The sequence below is a fragment of the Etheostoma cragini genome, chromosome 3, assembly GCF_013103735.1.
Source record: "Etheostoma cragini isolate CJK2018 chromosome 3, CSU_Ecrag_1.0, whole genome shotgun sequence".
Lineage (NCBI taxonomy): Eukaryota > Metazoa > Chordata > Actinopteri > Perciformes > Percidae > Etheostoma > Etheostoma cragini.
In genome coordinates, this window is record NC_048409.1 from 16413148 (window position 1) to 16440925 (window position 27778).

Sequence of the window (27778 nt, forward strand, 5' to 3'; positions counted from 1 at the left end):
GAGAGAGAGAGAGAGAGAGAGAGAGACAGAAAGAGAGAACAAAGCAGTGGTTAAGCGAGCTAGAGAGGGGCTGAAGAGAGGGAGTGCCGAACAAGCCCTGAATCAGAGGAATAAAACATTGTTTTCTGATTGTTTCACGGCGGTTACCTTCTAAAGCTCATATAAACACACAAACACCTCTGCAGGAAAAAGACGCATTGCCCGATTTCACGTGATTGCAGAGCTTCATCCTGTGTGTCATACACTTGTGTGTCATATGAGACGCCAAGGACAAACCTGGGAATGAGAACCCAGGACTAAAGCCCAATAAAATCTCGCACACAGAAAAATAAGGGAGGGAGTATTTTGGAAATACTGCATATTGTACTTTTAATTATACAATATTAAATGTTTCTTATTGCTCCAGAACAACTGAAAATGATAAAACACATACACATAGGATGTATATGTAAACCCTTGCCCCAGGCTCTTCTATAAAGCTCCATACTCTTTGTTTGTTGTGTCCTCTGCTAAACACTGTATATTTTAAATGCACAGGGAGCATCCTGTTAACACTGCCCATTTGCTTTCTCTTTACTGTTTCCAATGGCCACAGATCAGCCCAGATATGTGCTTCTACAGGCATTGCCAAGGGCCAATTTGGAGTGAGAAGCTAAAGATTCATTAATTGGGAGATGAGAAGAACTATTTTTGGCCAGAACTGATCTTGTTCTCGCTGCCAGGTCTGTTGGGAGCCTCTAAAAAGCCTGTGAACAAGGCTCCAGTGTCAGTTACAAAACAATGCTGAATCCAGTTTCTCCTACTGTCGCACAATCTGAGCAATTCAGTTATCAAACCGTTCTGGGAGTAAAACATCTTGTCTAATTATGTAATGGTTGGGCCTCATCTAAAGGTGATTTGTGAGCCCAAAAAAATCTATTTCACATAAAATGTTACTGAAGCAGATGTTTACCACCCCACCACCACCCCCACCCATCATCAACTCTCACCATGAAGCCATACTGTATTTTCCAAACAACTAGAGCCATAGAGTATAGCCTGACATTTCACAAAGCTGAGTGAAAATATTAAATAGAGAATCAAATATCTAAATATAAAACCATCTTCCATTATCACACCAATATAAAGCATCAAATTACATTCTACAGTTCTGAACATCAGAGGAAAAACAAAACAACAAAGCTTTAACAAAGTCATGTTCATTAAAAGTAATTCAGCAACAATCAAATGTCCCGGAGGGTGGATAATCACTACAAGGGTCCCTTTAGAAAATGATGAATTTAAGCCATCTTCATCACATTTACACAATGTTAGCATTGTTCAACAGCTTATGAAAAACACAACTCATTTGAATCTTTTATTTTTTTTATGTAGATATGACTACAGTTAAATCAAAAGTATGAAGTGTTTATCCACCCCTAGTCAAAAATGCAGTAGCACTTGAAATAAAAGATAATAGAAAGTTGGCACTGAGTGGATGAGCTTATGTTAACAACACTGTGATTAAAAAAAACACTGGGGAGTCTGGGGATATGTTGCAATTCAAGCCTGACTTTGTGGTTATTTTTTAAATAAACTAGAATACATTTATCAAACATTTTAATTTTAGTAAAAGCCATTTTCTGCCAATGACAATGGAAATTTATATTACATTCTACAGAATCATTATAGGGAATTCAGCTCTTTCCACTTCCCTTTAATTGCATTTATGGTAACACATTGTCATTTTCTTTTTATTAAAACAAAGCCCAAACTAGCTGCTCCAGTGAGCTCGCTTGAAGTTTTGATAAACCCGGGTGGTAAAGAGGTTTGAACAAATCACCTTTATTTATATGCACATGAGCTGCCTTTGTCAAGAATAAGTTACATTTGTTATCGGCTTGAATATCCACCTGTGCGTTCCCGAAAAAAACACCAAACATGTACGTTTGCTTGCAAGCGTGTAAAATGTCAACACAACTGAGTCAGTAGTGATATTCATTAAATATCTCAAATAAGTAGTAGGAATGTAAACATCACTTCTAGGCAACATTCATCTCCTCATTGATATCTTTAACTCTCATATTAGAATCTCATCGAAATTTAAAGCAAGGGGCGTTAATGGGGATTTTGTTTGTTTGTGTCCACAACGAGTAATCCAAACAAGATAATCTATGAACAATATAAAAAGCACACAGCATAGACCCAAGTTCTCTGACTTTTCACACACAGCTTAGTTTGGTTTATATGTCTTATAAATATAAACATAAGTTTGTTTCACTAAATATATTTCACAATTCACAATTATTTCACAATACTGTAAATTTTGCAACTTGCCTGCTCTGTATGCAAAACAACAAGGCCCTAAAGACATACGCACACCGGCCCAACCTTTTCATCATCCCAGAAGCCAAATGAATACATTCACAAACTTTTCTTACTTCTAATCAATATAATAAAATTAGTATCTAATTTCTTATTACGCAACTCCATCTCCTCTGCACTATACAACCTACACCGACTACCTAAAATCACCTCACTTTGTTGTTCGCGGAAACAACCACATATTAAAACACACAAGCTCTTTACTCCGTTATAAAAAGCAACATTCATATTAGCAGCTTCTGACGAATTTACAAAAATACTGTTGAGGATTCTTAAGACGTGTAGAAGTCAGCCCAGAAGTTTCATTAAACTTGCTGTAGTAAAAGTTGAGTCATCCAATAAAGAATGTGCTATTTTCAACACGGGAAAAGTTCGATACCTGTTCCTGTACTGTTTTTGCTATCAAAAAATATTCCTAACTATTAAATAACCAATTTTGTCAAAATCGAATGAAGCATTTAGGGATGTGTATCATTAGGAATTCATCCATACTGCTAATTGATTTCTTCTGATTAGTGTGCAAGAAAAAGAAAAAAACAAATAAACATAAATATGAAAGGATATCCTGCTTTGCAAATAGAGGGAAAAGGGTGGTTGAGCTCAGCCTCAATGTATATAAGAATGTCAATACCCAGCTCTACTCAACACCTCCCTAAAACCTTTGTTCTTACTTCAAAAACACATCTTGTGATTTACTAATTGCATTAACACTGTTTAAAGGTAAGAAACAATATGTAATATCTTCCAAATTACACTCAAAAAGGTGTTCATCACGACACATTTATAGTTAGGTGAGAGCTTGCGATAGCGAGCTGGAAAAACAAACTTCTCCCAGCCTTCCCTGACGGCGTATACAACCATATGTCTATGTGGGGTTTACACAGTAAACGTAGTTCTGTTTTCTGTATCAAATCAAACAACCAGGCAGGGCAGTGGGAGAAGCTGCTCCATCACATCTCATTGGTACATCCCCATTCTGCCAACAGTTACTGATTTCTGCATCCAAAACTAAATGATATTGCTTCATAAAAAAATGCAGGACTGAATAACACTGGAGGGAATTATGTGAAACGACCATGGCTATGATTTTATATTTTTATTCACAAAGCATAATATAAATGACCTTGTGCATTTTTTTCTCCGATCAGCAGATGAGCATGTCTGGATTAAAAGTATTTTTGAGCGTAGGGATTATCAATCCAATTCTTTAGAGTGCGTTTACTAAAATAAGAGCAATTTGGTTAGAAATCATCAGGAGATCATCTTCCTGGTGAAGATTTTACTCATCATCATCATCATGTCTTGGCTTGAATATGAGGGGAAATATCTATTACTGAGATCACCCCAGATTATTATGAGTGGTATCTTTTTGTCATCCTTCAGGTAAAATGTAGAGCACTGATGTTAGTGCAGAAAGTAAAATATCCTGTCTGCATTAGCATTGTCGCTTGACTTCTTTCGTTTCCATACAGGGACGATTACTAACTTAAAAAATTGGATTCAAATTCAAATGTAACATGCCCTGAAATGGTGTGCTACAACATATGACTATCAACAATTAATTTATATCTCCCTGTGGTTCTGTGAGTTTATGTTGATCTTACAACTCAATACATGCATTACTTTTTTACACCAAATATACAATGAAGTCATGATTCTCCGCCAATGTTATAACAAGCCTGTACCCTGACAAGCAAAGTCCTTTTTAATGACTACTTGATTTTAATATAAGATGTCACAGAACTGAGCCCTTAAAGAGAATAAAAGACAGCAGTAGATGAAAGCTCTGATCCAGTCTTTTTCTGCAGAGGTAGCACACAACTGTCGAGCCTTACCCGGGGGGGCTGAGAACACGCAGCTCAAGTGCTGAAGCAAGCTCCGCGTTCCTCTCTCAGCATGTTTTAAACACTGTCAGTGACAGCAGCACACAAAACAACCTCTCCCCAATAACATCTCAGCAACAACCCTGGTTCGTTGTCTGACAACAGGTCAGGGCCTCGATTATTAAAATTAGATGAGTAGATGTAGAGGTAACGATACACAGACAGCACTTTGAGACAAGAACCAATTATATCAACAATTAGGATCAACAGTTCTCCTTTCATGCTTTTCTTTGTGTACATAAGAATCCTCTCATGCAAAAGTCCCAGATGCTGATTGTACATACCCACTTCTTTTTTCATTTGGGACCAAAGAAGAAGTTTATCGTCTTGTTGTCAAGACATCATACTGCAACTACTTTGAGCACGACAGAGCAAGTTTGGTCTTAATAACTAAAAGGTTGGAACTAATTAATACATGTATCACTCTCATTAAAGAAAAATGTCTACTTATCTACCTGCCATCTTCCTTGCTGAATATACCTTTTTCACCTTAGACGTGTTGACATTTCATAGTAGAAAAAGCACAGGTGTATTCAAAACCTTTAAAGATGGCTGCATTGCCCTTAGGAGAGGCCCTGGTACTGTGCATGCTGACTCACTCAAATAGCTTACTGGGACATTTGATGGATTTGAGCCATCATTAAGGTTATAAATTTGAGCTGTGCTTTTCCTACTATGACAAGTCAAAATGTCTGCTGTGAAAAAGGTCCATAGTCAACCAGAGATTAAGAGAGGATGAAAGAGATAGACAATCTAAAAGACTGTTTTAAGAAACCCTTCAGATGTGCACCTTGAATACAAATGGATAATATTGCTTTTACACTGGAAAATGTGGACTATTTATGTAGAAAATATCCAAAACAATAGAAACAGTTTTACATTTAAATTTCTTTATGAAACCACTTATTTACCCACAAGCTAGTAAGCTAGACCCTCCCCTAACCCCTTTGGCACAATATTCATATTATTATATTGTTGAATTACAAGACATTTGAATAGGAATGGTCACTCACACATTCAGAGTAGTAACACAGTTTCTTAGTCGTAACACATATTGGTACTGTATGTTATAACATAGTTCAAAAACATGTTTTTTTTCTTTTTTTCACCTTTGTTGATATGTAATAAATTTTATTTTCATCTGAAACAAAACAGAACTGTCTTTGCATGCCCTTATTATTTACAGAAACCCTTTGTCTGAGTTTGTTCTTGCTGGCTACTGTAGAACACAAATACTACACTCACAAGGAGAAATCAGACACTGGACTGCATCGGTCAGCCGCAAATAACATGGAGATCATGATGGACAATAATACACAGGGAACATTTTAAAGTGATGTACTGATTTGATTTGTTATGAAACCAAAAGTCTAATTATCTTGTCAATGAAGTCAGATATACTAGTCCATGTCTTTGCTGCATTCAGCGAACAAAATGTCTGAAAATGTTTGTGAGTGTTTCCTCTATGGAGGAAGCTGTCACAAAGCCAGGGCCCACTTTCTCAAAAGCATCTTAGTGAATGCATTCTTTGGCACATTGTTTTTTTTATAACCCAGTACTATTCTGGGTACTCACAAATTCTGTTTTAATAAATGTTGGCACCTGTGAATACAATATATTCCATTTAATGGCATACATTTTCAACTCAAAACTTAAATAGCCAAATTAGATTAGTTAGAATAGTTGTGCAGTCTTTTGCCAGTTCTGTTTACCCATATACACAGACATTTCTGATTAGAATATTAAGATGTATAAACATCTTATATTGATATTGCAATGATATTCTACTATTGCCAAATACCTTTTGAAAAATAATGTGATTACCACTTGAATTGCGTTCACTCACAACATTTTTCCACATCCAGGAATTATGACATTTGGGATTAGTCTCATGAGGCCTTATTTCAAAGCAACAGAATGACATTTTGGCAATTCACTGATTAGCTTTCTTGCTGAGAGCGAGATAGGAAGATTAATACCACTCTTGTATCGGTCTATTTGATAGGGACCTCTTTTGTTGTTCTGCCCCTCTTTGTCTGAAAAGAATAGAGAAGTTCTTAAATATAATTGTACCTGTACAACAGATGACCTTGGCAGAAGTTCTCCCAGCTTGAATCTGTGCCCACTAACACAATAAATGATTGTGATAATGATGAATCCGAATTAAAGCACTGTCTTTGAGGAAACAAAATGACACATTGTATAGCGCAAAAGTCATTTTGATTTATCATTACAGTAAGTGGGATCCAGCTGAGCCTTACGTTATTCTTCGTCAAATGTTACACAATAAGCTTTGAGATTTTTACCAATAATCCACATGAACACAATTTTAATAACTAAGATGTTTGAGATGTTAAAACAAGGCCTGGTCTTGTCAATCCCTACTCTCCCTCTTTCTCGAGTCACAGACAGAGAGGTACAAAAGGTTTGGTCCCAACTTCTTTAGCTACAACTGAATCATGTAGAAAATATACATTCAAACTTCTGAAGAAAACAAACTGACACACTGGCAGAACCAAAGAGAGCAGCGAGAGAAAGAGGGACTGAGGAAAAGAAAGCTATGTAGAGGGAACGGATTGTAGAGCTGAATGAATAAAAAGATAACTTTGAGTTCTTCAGAGTAACGTACAGTCTGAAAAAATCCATGAGCTCTCATGTATTTACAGTGTTTTTTCCCTTTGTATTTTTGTGTGTGCTCACAGCTTTGTGTGTGTGTTTGTGTGTGTGTAGCAAATGTGTATGTGCCCTTTAATAGCCTTTGGTCGGTACAGGCTTTAGGAGGCTTACCTCATCAATACTCTTCGCTTTCATGTTGCCATTACATCTCATTTACCAAGATACAGCACACACACACTCACACACACACACACACACACACACACACACACACACACACACACACACACACACACACACACACACACACACTTTCCAATTAGTTGTTAGCCATGTTACCTTAAGGCCACTACCAAAACACCTAAATGATACGTAGCTCTAGATCTTCGAGATCTATGATTTCTGATTTAACAGACACCAAAACAAGATAGTGGCCCTTTTTGCAGATCTTCCCGCCCCACTTGTGATAAACTGCACTAAGAAAATACAACGTGGGCAAGCTTCTTATACTTGCATCTCACTGCAGACATGTAAACACAAACACAGCAGCAGACTGTTGCAACTTGGTGTCTTCACCAACCAGCCCTCCATGACTCCTTTACTTCAGGTTTTTACTCCACGTTGGGTGGAGTGGATTTCAGCCTTTCCATCCTCCTATACTCTTTACTCATTTTAACCGTGTTGTTTATGAGCACTCCTCTTCACTTCTGTGGTTTCTTTACTTGTCATCTCTGCCTCACAGTGAGGATGAACTCTGGCTGTAGTTTCTGAGTGTCAGGCTGCTGTACCTAGGCGAAGGGGGAGAGGGGGGAGGATGGGACGGGACTGGGGGAAGACACAGATCCGTCTCTGAGATGGGTGAGCTACTACTAGATGCCAAGGAATCGCGGAAAGGCGACGGCGGAGTCAAAGCAATAAGCTCCTCTTCCAACTCCCCCCTCAGAGGGGAGTTGCTGAGGCAAGTGATCACGCCTCCTCGCACGGGGGAGAGAGAGGGTGAGATCTGGGCGTGAGGAGGCGGCAGGGGGTAAGGCGAATGAGGAATAGGGTGTGCAAGGCAGCCACTCCTGCCTCCGAAGCTGGACTCGACAGGTGGGAGGGGCTGGACGTCAGCGTAGGTGGTGAGGGTCGGCGGCATCTGGATTTCATGGGGCAACAGATACGGGTCGACAGGGTGAGGAGGGGGAGGCGTGTGTTTGTGTGTGTGTGAGTGCGTCGGAGAGGATGACAACATCATGCTGTTGAGCTCGGAGATGTTGGCGGTGAAACGGTTTACCACGCAGCTGATCTGATCCATCAGTGAACTCTGTGCCTTTCCGGGGTGATCGTCCACAACGACTAAACGACCGTCGTTTCCCACAACCAGCGAGCCGCTGCTGGTAGGACCGCAACTGCTGCTGCTGCCGCCACTGCTGCCGCTGCAAACGCTGCTTGGGTAGTTTGGAATACCAGTCATCGGGGGCTCCTCCCCTACACCTGCCCCAAGCCTCTGGCTGACTGTGCTGATTGGCGAGGGCGTCTGCGGCCGGTATGTGATCGAGTAGTGCTCCTCGGCTTCAGAGAGCTCATACAGGGTCTTGTCTGTGCCAGAGTCAGGATGAATGGACAGGGAGGACATGGATGGGAGGGAGGGCAGAGGGACATGTGGAGGCAGGTCCCCCCCTCCACAGTAACGCTCCTCCAAAGTTTTGGAGAAGGGCTTGATGACGGCAGTCTGATTGTTCTCCTTCTTTTTAATGTGGAAGGACAGCCGTTGCCACAGGTGGTTGCCACGTGAACCGCTGCGCTCAGTCTGCGCCCAAGACACGGATTTACCGTTGGAGCTGCAGAACAGGAAGGAAGTGGAAAGAAAAGAGAGAAAAGAAAGAGGGGGTTGCGTGAAGAGCTTCAAGGTAGATTTACCATACATTGATTTGTTTAAACAAACTACATTTATGATTAGAGATTATACAAATGAGAAAGTACTCACACTTTTATTCCGTAACCAGTTTTAATACAGCAAAAAGAGATTTTTTTATTTTCATGGTTGTGTTTAATGTTGTGTTTAGGTCCAGACTTTAGTTTGACAACAGGCTGTCTCAATGAGCACTGAACATTGTATTCTAAACATTTCTTTGACTTTAACCAATCACATTCTCTACTTTCTGTCTGGGAGCTGAATGTAGTCATTATTTAAACTTTTCTTTGAAAAAAACAGTACTTTTTGTTTAATATTCTACTCATATTTGTTTTTTGTATCACATTATATGAGAAGCCAAATGTAGATGTAGTGGCATTTCTTACTACAGTAAGTGTAAATAACATTTTATTGTTATTAGGAACTTGTAGCTTGTAAAATTGTACTTTCATACTTCCTTCCCGCAATAATTATTGGTATTGTCATGTTCTTTATCCTATCCGATTATATTTTTAGATTATCAGATTATCATATTAGCAAATCTAAAAGCACCTGTTAGGAGTCAATTAGCATTATGAGCCAAACCCTTAGATGTACATTTGGCTAATAGCAAAAAATATTTAATTTACTGAAACAAAACCAAAAATGGCAAAACATAAGACAAACTGTGCCCATATTAGTTCATATTTATTATCCTAAAAAAGTAATGTAATTAAATAAACTAAAATATTTAAATTGAGCCTTGACTCAACCACAGAAAATCCGTTTAGGACTTTATATGCAGAGCAATTTTAGTACAATTAATTTCCTGTTCTATTTTTTGTGCAGGCAGTAGGTTCTTCATTTGTCTTTGTCAGGTTCTCTCTTCTCCCTCTATCTTACAATGTTCTCCACTTTTCTCTTCCTCACACCATCACATAAGTCACAGCGCACACACACACACACACACACACACACACACACACACACACACACACACACACACACACACACACACACACACACACACACACACACACACACACACACACACACACACACACACACACACAGCTCTTCCTCTCATCCTTTTGTCAGGTTAATTAGTGTGATTTTTTATCTATAGTGGATCTTCTGATTAAACCTTACACCACCATGGTTGGGGCTTAAAAGAACTCAAATCACCCTGGACACACACGCATGTACGCAAGTCAAATATTTTGTTTTTGTATATATTTTTCCTTTTCCCACCCTGGTCTTCTGGTTTCATATCTGTGTCTGTTTAGGCTACACAATGACAATATCTTAAAGGCATCAGCTTTCAGCCCTGCACTGAGGAAATAGACAGCCCTGCTAATTACAACCACCCACAGGGGAAGATAGGACCAAAAGAGATGTAGAGGGGAAGAGAGGAATAAAAGGAATGAAGAATTCTTATAAGAATGTGATTGAAATCTTGCCAGCCGTGCGGGGTGAGCTGGAGTAACATGCTGACAAACGAAAATGTGCTTGTCTTTTTCTTCCCTTTTCATTCCAGGCAAGTGGCTGTGCGTCACTCCCTTTGTGTCCTTTGATCGGTTCCCTGTCACTGTAGATGGCCTTAAGCTGGGTGTGAAAGCTATTATAACTCCTTTTCGCATTATTCCTTTAGCCTTTACTTTTCTTTCGTTACCACCACTCCTGCTTTTCATCTCTCCGTCCAATCCCTCCATCTTCTCTCTTTACTCAGATTTCTCCTTCAATTTTCTCCTTACCCTTCCTTCCTCAGTTCACTTCTCTCCTTCTTTGCCATGTCGTCATTAGGCAATTGTCTGCAGTTCATGTTAGGGTCAGAGAAACATTCAAGCAGACTCAGGGGAGTTCCGATAATCAATCTCTCATAGAGCTCGAACACACACACAAGAAATGGTGCTTTGGACTGTAACTGAAGAGTAACCTGGCCAATTAGCCACCAGTGTATAAACACATACACACACACACACACACACATGTACCTGAGTGTCTCTCCAGTGGAGCCTCTGCGTTTCCACAGATTAACCAGACTAGAAGAACGGCTGGCGGCTGAGGATGATTTGCCGTCGCCCACGTGCATGCGCACCACTGTGCTAGTGGTAAAGGCACTGCGCACGTTGCGCTCTGGTTTGGCTAGAATGATGTACACCTGTCATGAAATTAAACATGACATATCAAATTTAAATATAGCAACAACAAAAATAAGACCACTTATCCACTAATGTACAAAAATAGCAAATACCTCCATCACTGTGTACACATAACTGTCTTTTAATAAATGTTCTTTTTAGAGGAGTGATGAAGGCTGTCACGAGTCATCATGCCTCGTTTTTAAGGAAAAGACAATTAGCAAAAGAAGCACCAGATAATTGCTTCCACTGATTGGAATTGAAAGCGCAAACTTTTGCCTTGAAGCACCACATAAATACAGTATCTATCAACTATTACTGTAGAAGTGGGAGAAAATATATTGTGTGATTGAAATTTTAAATTTGCCTTTTCACTTTAGTGCGGGCATTTGGTAAAAGTGTTATTTCAAGTTTATTATGATTTATTTAAACACTTAAGCAAAAAGTCACTTTCAATCACATAGTGTTTACTAAAGAGTGTTGCCCGTACATTACCACTTCAATGGTTACTGTCAAACTGTCAATATGGCCAAAAGAAACAAAATAATTTAGGGGGCTTTATCATCAATTGAAGTATTCACACACCAGGCCAAATGTCAGTGAACTGCACGCACAACATTAGGACATGTCTCCCAAGCGTTTCAACATCAGCCTCAGGGTGTTTTATTGAGGTCATAACTTTGACACCCACCATATACAAAAGATGGTGTTAAGTTTACCACATTACTAAGTCTGTTTCAACAGTGGAAGTTAACTGGTAATGTAGCATGAAGTGTCATTACTGTTGCTATGATTACCTGCATTTTAATATACCCTGTTGACGGATTTAGAATGATAATCACCACAGTGTGTTTGAAGTTTGGACACCTTCCGACAAAGGTATTTTCTAAGGCTTAAAGCAGAAACTTAACGTTTAGGGAGACAAGAAAGATATAAATTAAAGCAGTGAATGAGTGAAATGTAGAAACTGTGGATTTTAACTTCCGGCTTACCTTGGGTACAAACATGCAGCACAGCGCCACAGTGGCACTGAGGCTGACACTGAAGCACATGGTGATAATTTTGTAGTTGGAGCCAAAGTAGATGGGTACAAAGGCCAGCCAGATAATACAGGTGGTGTACATGGTAAAGGCAATGTACTTAGCCTCATTGAAATTAGCTGGGACATTGCGGGTCTTGGAGAGAGAGAGCAAGAGAGAGAGAGAGAGAGAAAGAGAGAGAGTCAGAGAGCAAGTTTAAGTAAATCTTCATACATTTCTTTACTGTTGTTAAATAGTTTTGTGGATTTTGACTTAAATGAGGAAATAAAACAGAAAAAAGGATGGCTGCAGGCAACCGATAATCAGACATTGACTTTTTAGAATGTGTTTGTTCAATAGAATTGCATTAACAGCTGTTGAAAGCTGTAGAGCACCAACCAGTAGTTCTATCATTGCTTTTCACATAGCAGCTAGAAGTAAGACATGTACTACCAATAATAGACATTTGTAGTATGTTCCTGCACGTGCCTTTAACAACATGTGTCTTTGGAGCTGTGGATTTTATGCACCCACTAACTGGTGCTTTTGTGACTTCAATTGATATTGTAATTTAAATCTGTATCACAGAACAAAATGCCATACTTCAAGTAGTAATATACAATAGTTACACTCAGCTAGTACCTTGAAGGCATAGAAGGTGCAGCTGAGGATGAGCAGGCCATTGTATCCCAGCGGGGCAACCACGCCCAGGTTAGTGGTGTTGCAAATGAGGACAACTTGGCGGATGCTAGGGTAGTCATTGATCACCTATAGAGATAGAGGCAATGATAAAAAAAACTTGTCATAGCTTTTGTTACAGGCACAGTTTTTCTAATGCTTAGTCAAGATTGCAACAGTATGATACATGTTAATCTGCTACTAAATCTACTACTGTATGGGTCAAATGGTCTCAAAATCATGAGTGATGAGTCTTGATTTCTTCTGCTCCTGATTATTTGTTTCTCTCTTTCAAACATGTCTGTTAACTTCTTCTTAAGTCTTACAACGATCAACTCTACCACTCACAATAAAAAAACAGAAAGACACACATGCAACTTACCGCAGGTGGCTCCATGAGGAAGAGAGCCACAATGATGCCCAGCTGCAGCAGTATGAGGACAAAGGCAATGATGAGCTGAGCACAGGCCGACATGAAGCGAGGTTTCTTTGTACAGATCTTCTTCTTGCTGCCTGCCAGGATCCGAGCAATGCGGTTTGTCTAAGGTCAGATTGCAAACACCATCAGGATCTTTTAACAAAATACATACTGAACATACTGTATCTACAATATAATCAGGTCATAGTTCTACATTGTTGCCACTGTCTGTATGCAGACATATTTGTAAGGAATACTTAAAAAATACTGCACACACAAGTCAAAAGTTAGCTTAAGGTAATATCTTATGGGAAGGCTATTGCAGTTACATCTTCACCCCAGGGGTAGGATAGGCCTGTACCCTGCAGCTGATTGTTTGGTACCCATATCCTCTTGCTCTAACCATTAAGGAATGGAAGGGATAACAATCTGCAGTATCAGGGGACTATAGCCTCCGTTTCTTTCTAATTAGGTCCACAGGTCTGCTTACACCCATAGCTGTATCCCTGCTGCTGACTGACTCCAGCATCCGAAGTTTTTCTGTGGCTCTCCTCTACAGACCGTTGATGACCAAGGCAGGTTAGCATAGATCTAATGGCAGTGGTCTTCCAAGTTGTTGGAGGTTATTCCTTTAGCCCTACACCTCTCACAACTGCTGTACACTAGGGCTGCATGATATTTTGTTTCATCGTCTACATCGCAATGCGCGCATGTGCGATAGTCACATCGCAGGAAGCGCAATGCTAACGCTACAACTTCTTTGCTGCTTGACAGAAAAGTGCCGCAGACACAGTGAAGAGCATGCTTTTCCGTGGGTAGTGAAGCTATAGTGGTCAGTGTTTTATGTTTGCCGGAAAGACTAAATAAATCACCTGATTAATGCAACGTTATCAAGACATCTCCCGGCCATTTTTCAGCGCAGAGTTGCCAGAAAGCTGCTACCAGCCAGACTAAGCTAATATAGTTATAGCGTAAAAAACAAGGGTTCAACCACCGTCATTTTTTTCCAATATCGTGCAGCCCTACTGCATACTACACCTTATACTTAATTTACTCCTTAACTCAATCCTTACTTTGGTGACAAGCGCAGAGTAGCTCATGGCAGGTGACAGGCCTATTCCTAGTCGTTGGAGGTAGCAGTGGATGACATGGGGTTTGGTTATGAGGCTGAAGGTACACAGGTACCCTAGGCAGATCCCTGCCAGTATTATGTAGCACAGCTCCCTACTGGAAGATTTTACAACTGGGGTGTCCCTGAACCTGAACACAATAAACAACAATTATGTTTAGAAACATGTAAGTGACACACAGACATGCAGAAATACAGTATATATGCAAGAATTTAAACACACTCTGGTAAACGGGGATTAAGAAAAGAGTGGAAAGTACAAAGTGGCTATGTATAGTGTGTTTCTCTGTCCAGTTTAGCACTGTTTGCATTATTGTTCTCAGTTCACATATTTTCTGAGACAGATGAGAGATTTATTACCTGATGAAGACTGCAGTGACAAAGAGCGTGAACATTAAACCGAGGCATGCAAAGACCACGGCAGCAATGGGTTCGGGGTCCCCCCACCGCAGATACTCCACTGGGATTTGGTCACAGCCTGGGGATAGAAGTATGTGGAGATGCAGTTCTTGAAACAAAATTACAAAAATTGTGTTTTATTTGATGTGTTTTATTTGAAGCTCAGCAACTAGATAATATAGAGTGAACCATACTTCTGTCTTTATTCCTTATCTATAGCTACCCTTTTACTTTAAGCTTTCCCCCACATCTGACGCAGGTTTAGTCTCAATGTACAGCACTTTTTCTGGTGATGGACAACCTGTACATGTCAGGGTTTAACGTATGCATGTTGGACCCACACCTGGAGGTGTCCTGGTGGACAGTCCAAACAAAAAACTGACTGACCAGCATTGCTTACAGCCAAATCTGTAATCAATCTATTATAAAAACACAAATATTGTACCCATTTTTCAGCATGCCTTCTTCATCATTCCTTTTGCTCATTTAGTGAAGATTTTACTTTCTTTACACTGCATGCCTTGAACCTTGCAATACCTTTTTTTCTTATCCCTCCATCTGCGTCTCTATAAGTCCCTTTCCAAACATGCACCACAAACCAAACAGAGCTGAAAGTGTGAAAATTCACAGCAAGCTAGTGGGCGAGCTGATGATGTTTCACGCAACTCGCGCAAAACCGGAAGAAAACAAACATACTAGGGTGAATGGGGAGGGTGATTTACACGAAGACAGCAAACAAAATGTCTAACTAGAGAGACAATGAGATTCTGGAACATCTGTCGGTGAAAGCAGACACCAAAATCGTCAGACAAATTCAACAATGTGGATTCCGTCCTGGTCGTGGAACAACGGATCAGATCTCCGCGCAAGGATCCTGGCGGGAGCCTGGGATTATGCCTAACTGGTCTACAGGTGCTTTGTGGATCTTGAGAAGGCGCATGACAGGGTCCCCTGGGAGATCCTGTGGGAGGTGCTGCGGGAGTATGGGGTGTGGGGGTCCCTTCTCAGGGCCATCCAATCTCTGTATGATCAAAGCGAGAGATGTGTCCGGGTTCTCGGCAGTAAGTCTGACTCGTTCCAGGTGAAGGTTGGTCTCCGCCAGGGCTGCACTTTGACACCAATCCTGTTTGTAGTATTTATGGACAGGATATCGAGGCTTGGTCGGGGTAGGGAGAGGTTGCAGTTTGGTGGACTTGGAATCTCAACGTTGCTTTTTGCAGATGATGTGGTCCTAATGGCATGACCGGTCTGGGACCTTCAGCACTCACTGGATCGGTTCACAGCCGGGCTGGGATGAGGATCAGCACCTCTTAATCTGAGGCCATGGTTCTCAGCAGGAAACCGATAGAGTGCCTTCTTTAGGTAGGGAATGAGTCCTTACCCCAAGTGAATGAGTTCAAATGCCTTGGGGTCTTGTTTGCAAGTAAGGGGACAATGGAGCGGGAGACTGGTTGGAGAATCGGCGCAGCGTGTGCAGTATTACATTCAATTCATCGCACCGTTGGGACGAGAAGAGTGCTGAGCCAGAAGGCAAAGCTCTCAATCTACCGGTCAGTTTTTGTTCCTACCCTAACCTATGGTCATGAAGGCTGGGTCATGAAAGAAAGAACGAGCTCCAGGGTACAAGCGGTACAACATGGGTTTCCTCAGGAGGGTGGGTGGCGTCTCCCTTAGAGATAGGGAGAGAAGCACAATCATCCAAGAGGAGCTCGGAGTAGAGCCACTGCTCCTTTGTGGCGAAAGCAGCCAGTTGAGGTGGTTCGGGCATATGGTAAGGATGCCTCCTGGGCGCCTCCCTAGGGAGATGTAAACGTCCAGCTGGGAGGAGGCCTCAGGGAAGACCCAGGACTAGGTGGAGGGATTATATCTCCAACCTGGCCTGGGAACGCCTCAGGATCCCCCAGTAGGAGCTGGTTAATGTGGCTCGAAAAAGGGACGACAGGGAAGTTTGGGGTTCCCTGCTGGAGCTGCTCCCCCCGCAACCGATACAAGATAGACGGACAAAGATGGATGGATGGATGGATGGATATTCTAGAACGGCAACAGGCGTCTTCCCTCCTTATTGTTTTCCAGTAATTCAATCTTTGTAACTTTTTCCTTTCACTCTTTTTCTTTGTAATGCCTCATTTATCACTCTATCCCTTCTCTATCCTCTTCTTTTCCAATATACACCTATATAAAATCTATACCTTTATCTCTATTTATCCTTATCCCTCCCACCTTTCTCCCTAATCCTCTTCCTCCCTCCATCTCTGTCTTGCTTCTAGGCAAGGGGATAAAGTTGCATTAATTAAAGGGACAGTTCCAATTATAAACTGTCGTAACACTTGCTGAAATTATCCGTAGGGTGGTCTAGACACACTGTTGCAGCAAGGACGCATGTAGACTCTTTCTGTCCCTATGCAACTTCACTTTTTAATCCTCTGTTTCCTTCTTCCTTCTTTCCTGCCCTTACCATTTCTCTCTCACACAAACAACCACTATCACACACACAAGCATGCATGCACACACACTTGTTCATACAATACTGCAAATTGCAGAGAGCAAGGAAGAGTCATTAAGAAAGACTTAAGTAATTTAATGACTTTGTCTTTAACTGGGTCAATAAAGTTCATCAAATAAGTAAAGTGGTTACATCAGGGGTATAAACAGCAGCATAATTGCTGAATGGGAGCCAGGGGGACAGAAACAAACAGAAAATAAGGCAGACAGAAGCACTCTGCAAAAGATGTGGCTCACTTGCAGGCTTAGATCACTGAAGAACTTGATTGCCAATTCATATAAAACTGGATCAAATCTATGAAAATCCTAATCTAAAACACTGTGAGGTATTGAACATAATGAAGTTTGTTAAAAAGTGTGTAAAACAGAATAATATTAATACTACTACTACTACTAGTAATAATAATAGTCTGTCCAATAATGTAATTTAAAGACAGAACCATAAATCCCAAGTCAAAATGGAGCAGCTTCACAAATGTGTAAATTTAACTGTTCAACATCATGGAGGTAGTGCTTTTTTACTACTCAAGCATAGCCCCCTCTTTAAGAGACGAGGACTACAGTAACTGTCCTAACAATGAGGAAAGAGGCCCACCCACCGTAAGCATTTAAGGTGGGAGGCACTTGCTGGGAATTTAGTTTAAATAAATCCAGCCCACATAAATCAAGATGTTGAGGCTGAAAATCCCAGATCAGTGTTTTCCTCATGGGTTTTCTCAGAGTAGTCAAAAAGCATTGACTTGGTCTGCATTTTAATACTTAATTAGTTCACAGAACCTGCAGGAAATTATGTTGTGCTTGACCCAAAGACAAACCGATGCCTTAATGGAGGGAGGGGGGGGGGGACCATTTGGAGGGTTCAGACTCAACCTTACTGCTCCTTTTACTCTCCCTGTGTATAGCTTCTGTCAGATCCTCTGTTCACCTCCATTTCTTTCTCTTTTTCTGACTCACCTCTTCCTTCTCTTTATGTTTCTCAATCCCTTTTCTCTTACTCTTTTTCTTGTTCTATTGCGTCGCTAAAAACTGTTCTATTGCTTTCAATGGTTTTCACACCCACTGTACTGTACCTCTGTCCCTGCCAGCTGAGACCTCGCGCTATGTGATATTCCTTCTGCCTCTTTTACTCTCTCGCTCTCTCTCTTTTGGCCTGAGGGAGTGAGATCAAACCGTCTGCTTGAGGAACAGGGCAAGCAGTTTGTTTACACCTCATTATTACTGTTCCATATAGCCCCACTGGGGGACATGCAGCACTTATTGTTGAAATGAGTCACACACACACACACACACACACACACACACACACACACACACACACACACACACATACACGCACACACAAACACACACACACACAGGCAACCCCGATCACTTTTCCAATTCTTCATCTCCCTCTTTTTTCACGGTCAGCCTACTCTTTCATTTTCTCACCCATTTGCTGCCTGTTTTAGTTTAAGGATGCTTCTCTCTCTGGCAGTGAAGCTCGATCTGAATTTTCCACCATGCTCCATTCATGTTTTAATCATTGAGCTTGGTGAGGAGCTAGCAAGCGGTATAATGAGCAGCTGAAAGCATAACAAGGCAATATTCAACCGCTTCGAACACAATGGAGGAGAAATACATTTGCATTGCAACTAAAGTGCATTTGCACTGAAAGCTGCTCTTCATGCAAAATAATTAAAACATTGGTGACCATGTTGGTAACAAATTAAAGGGATGAAAGTGGAGGGGGAGGGGCTGAAATGGAGAAATTATCTTGGTTTCTCTTTCTAACGTACTGTAACTGGTGCAGGACTTCCTGTATAATAATATGCTGGAACCGGTTCAACCTACACAAAAACATGCACACATGTATTGGTGGTCACTGCACAGATTCCTGTGAATAGACTACACTACTGCATTGATTTTAAGAGATAATCATGCATGAGCATGAGCAAATACTGTAGCTTTGTGTGCTCACTGAAGTATTTCCTTGACAAAGTGGAATTGTCTCTGAGATTGCACCTACATGTTATAAACACGCCGCCACATACACAAACATACAGAGACTGACCTGTGAGATCATCAGTAGGCCAGGAGCCCAGTTCACAGGCTCGGCAGGTGTACTCGTCGAACACAAACTCATTTTCTTTACAGGGAGTGCATGTCCAACAGCAGCTCACCTCACCTTTACGGATCACCTGTGGGGACAGAGCGCACAATGTCTGTGTCTACCTACTGTAAAAAGTTTCCCATACATAGGTTCTACTTGGGCGCCCCGTCCAGGTAGATCTGCCTATGTAGATAAAGTGTCAATTACATGTATATATTTCTTTCAATCAATCAACAACGCATTTTATACAGCGCACACAGACCAGTGGCCTTTAGCCCCTCCCCCTCGTGAGGTATTGCGCCGTGTGCATGACAGTGTCAACGCTTCACTTCAGGCTACAGAGCCAGTTAATTGTTGCTAACCAAGCCCTCATTTGTCCTTGCTTGTACTATTAATTGTATTTATAGACTTGAGTCTGAATAAAACCCATCATTCTATTTTAATAACTCAGAGTTGTTTAAATGACCTGCATAGTTGAGATCTTAATGAGTGCAAGACAGACATGTATAACATTAGTACAAAACAGCGTGCATAGGATCCCCAAAACATGCGAACGAACAATGATCCAACATTAAAAATTACATGAATTGACTCTAGATAAGCTTAGTCTTATATGACTTAGCAAGAGCATTAAAATTAGAAAACATAATGGGACAAAAAGAAATCAAGGGAAATGTCGAATAGATACAAATGTGTGATTAATTTAGATTAACTGCGAGTTAACTATGACATTATTGCAATGAATCACGATTAAGTATTTAAAATCGTTCCGACAGCACTAGTTGTTAATAGATATTCAGGTATTTTTCTGCTGAACCATAACATTTGGCAAACAAACCAGATTTAATTGACACAGCATGTCGTGGCTACACTTTCCTTTCGTCCGATCTAAATTCTACAAGCAATTTGTTGTATTTTAGCAGAGAAATGAAAGCAGCAGAAAGGCAGAACTGAGTACATTTTAATAGCCTGATTTTTTTATTTATCGCAGGTAATATCATAATTGTGATATTCAAGAGCGTTATTGCATATCTTCCTCATATCATGCATGCAGCCCTAATAACAACAACCCTGTAATTTATAATAGTATTAGCATAATAATATCGCAATATTTTCATCCGTTCGTGTATCATGTTTTAGTCTAATTTGTTTTGTAGGTAAATAGTTATTTCTTTCTAAATTATCAGGTAATGTTATGAGCCCATTGTTTTCAATAAATAGTTCATAAACCTTCCTTGACTAGTTTATTACTGAACCCAGCTATCACGCGCAACGCTTTCACATCCTGTGCCACCAACCACCACAAGTAAATTCCCAACCAATCACAGGCCTTCGTGTAACTCATATGCACCAGCCACTGTATTACGCAAAGTGAATACTGGAAAAATGCCCCAAGTCACCAGACCAACTGTGTGAATCATCTTACCTTAATCTGTCCTTTGTCACAGGGTTCACTGCAGACTGATTTGATTATGCCGTCTCTGTTGGGCCAGATTTCATCATCATCTATCTTCAAGCCTCTGTAGTCCCAACTGCCAACATTAATGTAGTCGTAGTAATCCTTCCCCATCTTTTTGAAGTTCATTATTTCATACCTGTGTATGAAAGGTACACATGCAGTATACATCCAACCCATTGCCAGCCACATGGTCATGTAATTTGACCATGCGAGCCAAAAGGCCACGCGACAAAGAAATCCATGATATCTTTCCTGAGCTACAGTGCGTACCTGCCAGGTGAGTCTCCGTTTACATCAAATAAGATTCCCTCCCCTGACACTCCGGTGAAGTTGGTTTTCATCAAGAAGTCCAGCAGTGTAGCACCATCTATAGGTCGCATGGCATCACACAATCCCTTAAAATACATGAACAATCATGTTATAACCCACAGCTTTACAAGGTTGTATAAGTATTTGGTTGTGTCAACAAGTACAGTAACTTTGGTATTGTTGGTCCCTGGCCACATGTAAATAAAATTCAAAGAACTGAATGAATAAAGGTAAATGTTGTGCAAAATGTGAGAGCTCGTGGATGCAATGTGAGCACTTGTAAAATATGATTTGAGAGCTTATAAAAAAAATCTGTACTTGTAGATGTGATGTGAGCACTTGTAAAATATGATTTGAGAGCTTGTAGAAAAAAAATCTGTACTCATATTTTTTTCTTCTTCTTTCACTTCAGTCACTTTTCCAGTACAACCACAACTCAATGATTACAGTCTCTCAAATCTGTCGCTGCAATGTGCAATAAGCCGGACCGAGTTGTCCCTCATCTGGCGACAGAGACCCTGCTGTCCCCGGCCGTCCTGTTGGCTCAGAGCTCCACAGACTAGGTCCACAGGTACAAATTAGTTTTGCACCAACTGTATCGGAAGAAGTGTTGCAAAAGTTGAGGGCGTAGAATTGCCGCTGTGTGATGGAAGAGAACACATTGCAGCGACAGATTCGAGAGGCTGTAATCACTGAGTTGGAAAAGTGACTGAAATGGAAAGGAAAAAAAGAATACGAGTACAGATTTTTTTCTACAAGCTCTCAAATGGTATTCTACAAGTGCTCACATCACATCTACGCGCTTTCACATTTTGCACCATATTTATCTTCATATGAATGCAAGGCCAAATGAACAGTAACAAAATTATGATGAGTTTTAACTATACTCAAAACATGATTAATGTACAGTTGGACTAACATAATGTAAAGATAAACTAAGCGATCAAAACACCAGCAGACAAGGTGAATCATCTCTCCAAGTTTCATGAAGAGTAAAGTGTGTAGTGTAGCAGGTATTGTTTTTCTATCCCATGACGTGCAATCAAAGTCTCACACACAGTGAACAATGCCACGTTGAATCATCTTATGAATTGAACCATGTCTGAAATATTACTGTACAGTTTAACTTCTGCAGGTCCCGCCAAAATTTCTAAAAGTTAAGCAACAATGTTGCATTTGCCACCATGAAAACAAGGTCATGTGTAATACGGCAGCAATACCCAGCTGGTACTTTTTTTTGTCCCATAATTCCCCCTTTCCACCTCTTCATCTCCTTCCTTTATCTCATTGCTTTGCCCCAGTATGTCCCTCTATTTATCCATCAGAGCATTACCTACCTGATAGCCTGGGCAGAGTGAACGTTGCATGTTATGCAGGCCATATGCCATTGAGTAGATGGCATTAATGACAAACCCCATCTTAGTGTCCTGTGCATATTGCTGCCGAAGCGACTCTCGCTCTGCAATGGTGGGTGGGGGGGGGGGGGGGGGGGGGGGGGGGGGGGGGGGGGGAGAAACCAGAGAAACCATTAATTTTCCTTTCTAGTTTTTTATTAAACAGTGTGCTTTTTTCCTGACATCAAAGACCACTCTCGTTCCTCTTATTTATTCTCATAGGCCACTTCTCACCTCCATGTCTCATTTCTGTATGCCTCTTTCTGTGTCCTGCTCATTTCTATTTTATGTCCCATTTCATTAGAGACATGACTCCCTTTGATATGCACACACACTGTTTTGCCTATGAATGGAGGTATTGAAACAGAGAGAAAAAGATGGGGGGAGACAAACACAAAGAAATGAAGGGAAGCTCCTAGCCACAAAGGGTATCTGCAGATACACCGGTGCTTGTGTGTGTGTGTGTGTGTGTGTGTGTGTGTGTGTGTGTGTGTGTGTGTGTGTGTGTGTGTGTGTGTGTGTGTGTGTGTGTGTTATTTGCATTAATAGTGGCCACTATGAAAAACCTGTCAACAAAAATGCAGATTCTGACTACAGTCATGTTAAACTGAAACAATGAAACTTCTCTCTTTCTTCATTCCCCAGATGGTTGTCGTACATAACTTGTACTGCTATACTTGTACAGAAGTACAGTACATCTGTAACTCACAAACCATGTATTGTCTCTGGGCATATTCACTGCTAGAGGTGATCTACATTTTCAGGTCGTACCCTTACAATTGTCCTTGGATGTTTATTTGTGTCTATACTTACTGCTACAGGTGCGGTTGTATTTGCTGCTCTCCTGTGGGTGACCTTTAAGACGACAGTGGAAACGATGCTGCCAGAACTCTGGAAACCAAGGGTTCCTGAGGTTGTTTTCAGGACGAAGTTTAAGGTAGTATTCATCAAACCATTTCACATCAGCCGACTGGAGCTTGATGGTAATACCACCTGCAGCTTCCCTAACAAAGCCATCTGTTACATCATACCGGTCCGCCCATCCATCACTGCAAAGAAACAGAAGCAAAGACAAGTTGACTACATAAGTTAAGCAAACTCCATCAATGTATCTGTGATTTTTGATACTATTATCATTGAAATAATGGGGGTTACTCAATGACATTTTGGACTGCTCAAATAAGCCTCCCAGTAGCCAACTCTTAAACCTTATCTGGTCTCCATTACTGTCTTTACAGTCCCTGTTTCTATGAGAGTGCCTCTAATATCTAAAAGGAACCTTCTGGCAGGTGAGCTTTACAGTATGTGGACCTTTTAAAGGGCCAATCTCTACAAGATTTAATAGTGCTAGTTGAAATAATGAACCTGATTAGCTAAGGGTGTAGAGTACATGAAAATCATAATGTGATGAGATGCAAAGATGAGTGTCAGCCTCTAAAGCCCATTAAAGAGATAAGCCTGTTAGTTGATGAAGTTAAATTTTTTTGTGCAGGCAACAATATGTTGTCATAACAAATAAAACCTACCTATTAATCTATTAATATATATTTAATAATATTAATATTAATATATACTTGAAGACCTCAAAGGAGGAAGGGACAAACAAATGGAGTGACCAACAGAAAGACAAGGAAGAGCGAGAGACAGCAGAGCAGTAACAGCAAATTTGGGTAAGAAATCTGTAATAAAGAAGGCACAAACAGAACTATTAGCAGAAAGAAAATGTGGGCACACATACACACACACACACACACACACATCAAATGAGGAACTCCAATTCTCCAAATTCTCCGAACCCTTACAGAAAAGCTAACTTTGAGTGAGGTAGGATTTGGGTTTACTGCTCCTCAAGGAAGCACAGATGGCACAGTGTGTGTGTGTGTGTGTGTGTGTGTGTGTGTGTGTGTGTGTGTGTGCTAGAGATAAAGAGAGGGAGTGAAAGAGAGAGAAGTGGATGTAAATGACAAATCTTCTCTCCTTTTTTCACAACTACAGTGCCAACATGGCCTCGAGCAGGACAATCATCCTCAGTTGTTCCAGTGGAAATTCTCTTTTCACTTCTCTTTTTCTCTGAGTCTTCAGAGAACAATACTCATTTTCTCCTACAGCAGGCCTTCCAGCCTCACTCTGACTGGAGTCTTTCTTCTTTCTTTCTTTCGTACTCCTTTTCACCCTCTGCCTCTAAGCAGTGGTCATGAATCACGGTGTAGGTATTTCTAGACGCCCATCCATTACATCATAGACCATGCCTGTAACCATTCAAATAAATATGTGCAAGTTTGTGATGTCTGTCATATTTGTATGGTGGGTTGGCGGTGAGCAGCGGATCTGTTGCCAACGCTTGTTGTCACAGATGAGTGTAGAAACGCTACTATATTGGACACAGACTTGTTGGGTGTGTTTACGGATTTCTTTTGGTTCTACGGACTTGAAATATGATATGAAATATGGTTCAGAAAAAACTACATGTATGAAAAAATTCAAAATGAACTCCAAACAAAGCCTGGACTAACCAGTTATGGTTAATGTTAGTGGTTCCCAACATAAGGGGGGGGGGGGCAACCAAAGGGGACAATTAACAGGATAGAAAGCAGAAAAAAACATTTGCTTCAAAAAAATAATGTTTCTCTTTCCAGACATTCCTAATCTTTGTCTTTTTCCTATCAATCTGTCTAACCTATCTATCACTCACATAGACATATACAATGACTATCCTATCTCTTTAAAATAAACCTAGATGATAAAAAGTCATACGGAGAACACTGCCCCATGCAGAGCAACACAGTGGTATCATCGCACGGCATGTCCTCACAATGGATCAATCAGCAGCTGTCCTGAACAAAGAATCACTAGGTCGGGGTATTCACAGGGAATTTGCTCCAAATTATTGTTTAATTGTATTGACATTATAACACGCAGTAGGTAAAAGAGTAAGAAATAAAGAAAGGAAGAAAGAGAAGAAATAAAGACAAAATCAAAGAGATTGACGAGTGATCACATTGTTCAGCGCTTTCTAATCCTGTTGATGGATTTTTTTTTCCTCTTACATACAGTTACGGCTTTCTCTCCACAACTGTCTCTTTTGCCATCTCTCATTAATACCTTCAGCTTTCCCTAGAGCCCCTTGGTTCTGTTTTTCTATCTTCCTCTTCTTCACCACCCCCCAACTCTGTCACATTCCACTGCATCCGTCTGTCAATATGTCCTATCTTTTACTGTTTTTCTTATTTAATTTCTTGCGCATACAACAGTTACACACATCTGTAATACTTCAAACACATGTTCATCATGGTACACAAGCTACAAACACATGTTTGTATGTTGTGTCTCTTTCGTGCTGCATTTGCTTTGTGGTGAAGAGCGCTCCATGCTTCAATTGATCAAAGCAGTCAAGCACGTGGCGGAACACGTCGCGGATAGCAAAAACATTTTAAAACGCTAATCTTTCTCTTGCCCCAGATGTGGCGTCGGTTGTTGTCCACTATGATACACTGCACAGGATAAAACGATCAGTTGTCACGCGCAACACCAATTGGTCCCGATCCAATCCGACTGATAGTCTGCACCCAACATTACAAAATTGGACTCTGTTCAATTACAAAGTGTTAGTATATCATGGTACACAGCTTTAAAAAAGGGTGAGAGGAGCTGATGTGTGATTGCCGATTATTGACACTAGCCCCAACACAGCCACTGATAATGTATGATTATTGATTTCACCCAGTCCTACCGCATTTTGAAGATACATGCCTCCATCACAAAAATACCTGCGGTGCGCTGGTGAGTCCTCTGCACCGCCCTGTGCATTTGAGGGCGCTTTGCAGTCGTTGCTCTTTATTCTAAGACTACAGCCTTTATAGGGTCATGTGTGCTGTAGAGACTTTAAACCAAATTCAACAAAAATACACAAACTACACACATATTGATCAACATTTACAGTATGTAACTGTGTGGACGATGTTGCCGTAAGGAGATGGCTTTAGAAGTCTTAGGGCAATGGTATACATTTATGAGAGTGCAAAGGGAGTGTGTGTATGTTTAAGGGGAGCGATGGTTGTGTGTGTGTGTGTGTGTGTGTCTATGTGTGTGTGTGTGTCATCATAAAATAGGTTAATCTATCACTCACTCTGTTCTTAAATGATATAACTGTTCTTAATGACATCATGGTTCTCTCTCTCTGTCTCCCCATGTCTAAAAGCCCAAGGCTGTTGTCATGGTTTCCACCCCACGCTCAACATGCTGTGTGTCTCAACAGAGCACACTGGATTTTGAATGCACACACACACACACACACACACACACACACACACACACACACACGCACAAACACACTTCTTTCTACTATTCAATTAACATTAGATGTCCTGTCTCTACTAATATTGGAAATGCTATTTGCATAATAGTACAGCATGCCAGTGTTGTAGGTCAACGCAGTACCTTAAGCAGAACTTTTACAAACCAATTCTACATACTGAGGCCTGGGGCCATTGCCTTTCCATTCTGTTCAGTCAAAGTATAAATGGAAACTGGAACTCATTTGCGAGTGATTATTAATTTTTACGTGGTTCTTTCTTGGTTGTGAAATCCATCTCAAGCTAGAAGTTTTTGAATCTTTGAATTTCAGCAAAGTTCAGCCAGAGGGATTTGTAACAGGAATGCTAAAAGAAACCGACAACTGAGCAAGGATGCAATACAAACATAATGTAAGTTAATGTCCTATGTTAAAAGCACAAGAAGCAAAATGCTATGGCAGACCTTTTTCAGCGTCGCTCTTTCCAAGAAAACAAGAAAGTTGCAGTTAGATTAAAGCAAAGTAGATTTTGTCTTAATATGACCACTAGAGTGGGCTTTCAACAAAAGCAGTCAATGGACGAGTTCCCCCGACAGACTGTTGCTGTGACGACAAGCAGCAAATCTGTGTGTTACAGCTCAGACAATTTACCAGGAACTGAGTTTTCTCTGATTATCTCCCAGACTCCTTTCCATTGTGTCTCTATGGAGCAACACAACTTAAATAAAAAACCATTGAAGTTGGAAACCTTTTTAACTTAAGCATTCATGTCTTTGCTTCAGCACCTAGAGGGAATTATACAGTTTGTCTGTGTCTGTTTTAATGATCACTTGCATTCATGTCACATATAAATATTGCTGAGCATTGTAAAATGCAACTTACTGAGAAATCATGACCATAGCTACATGTACTGTATGTGCTTTGGAAATTGTTTCTCATGGCAAACTAGGATGGTCGGAGATTGTTAGACTGACACAAAGTTTGTTTTTAAATCTACTCGGCCCATTCTTATCTTTTTTATTATTCTGTATTACTTATCTTAGTTTTATGGAGATCAGAATCTGCATCAAAGTCGAAGTGACTTGCTTATTCATTTAAGAGTTTATAAAGCAACAAAAATTGCTGATAACAGTTATGCCCAAGTAGTAAGTATAGGGGATTTGCCACTGTGACCATTGAGTAAAAAAAATGTAATCAAGGTTAAGGTG

The 27778-nt window shown here is 40.6% G+C and overlaps 1 protein-coding gene across 2 annotated transcripts in view; it reads right to left on the bottom strand.

Moving 5' to 3' along the window:
• Nucleotides 1-6888: 6888 nt before the first annotated feature.
• Nucleotides 6889-27778, bottom strand: part of grm5b (glutamate receptor, metabotropic 5b) — a 57204-nt gene continuing 36314 nt past the window's right edge. Inside the window, exons 6-17 of one of the 2 annotated variants that reach the window (XM_034867166.1) lie at nucleotides 23093-23328; nucleotides 22223-22344; nucleotides 20847-20971; nucleotides 20544-20712; nucleotides 19079-19205; nucleotides 14485-14602; nucleotides 14069-14255; nucleotides 12960-13118; nucleotides 12542-12667; nucleotides 11873-12055; nucleotides 10734-10900; nucleotides 6889-8686 (exon numbers count right to left, since the gene is read on the bottom strand). In XM_034867166.1, the coding sequence (XP_034723057.1) occupies nucleotides 7600-8686; nucleotides 10734-10900; nucleotides 11873-12055; nucleotides 12542-12667; nucleotides 12960-13118; nucleotides 14069-14255; nucleotides 14485-14602; nucleotides 19079-19205; nucleotides 20544-20712; nucleotides 20847-20971; nucleotides 22223-22344; nucleotides 23093-23328 (2806 nt within the window). In that variant the 3' untranslated portion in view covers nucleotides 6889-7599. The remainder of the gene's footprint in view (nucleotides 8687-10733; nucleotides 10901-11872; nucleotides 12056-12541; nucleotides 12668-12959; nucleotides 13119-14068; nucleotides 14256-14484; nucleotides 14603-19078; nucleotides 19206-20543; nucleotides 20713-20846; nucleotides 20972-22222; nucleotides 22345-23092; nucleotides 23329-27778) is intronic. The other variant, XM_034867165.1, reaches the window with a different exon arrangement.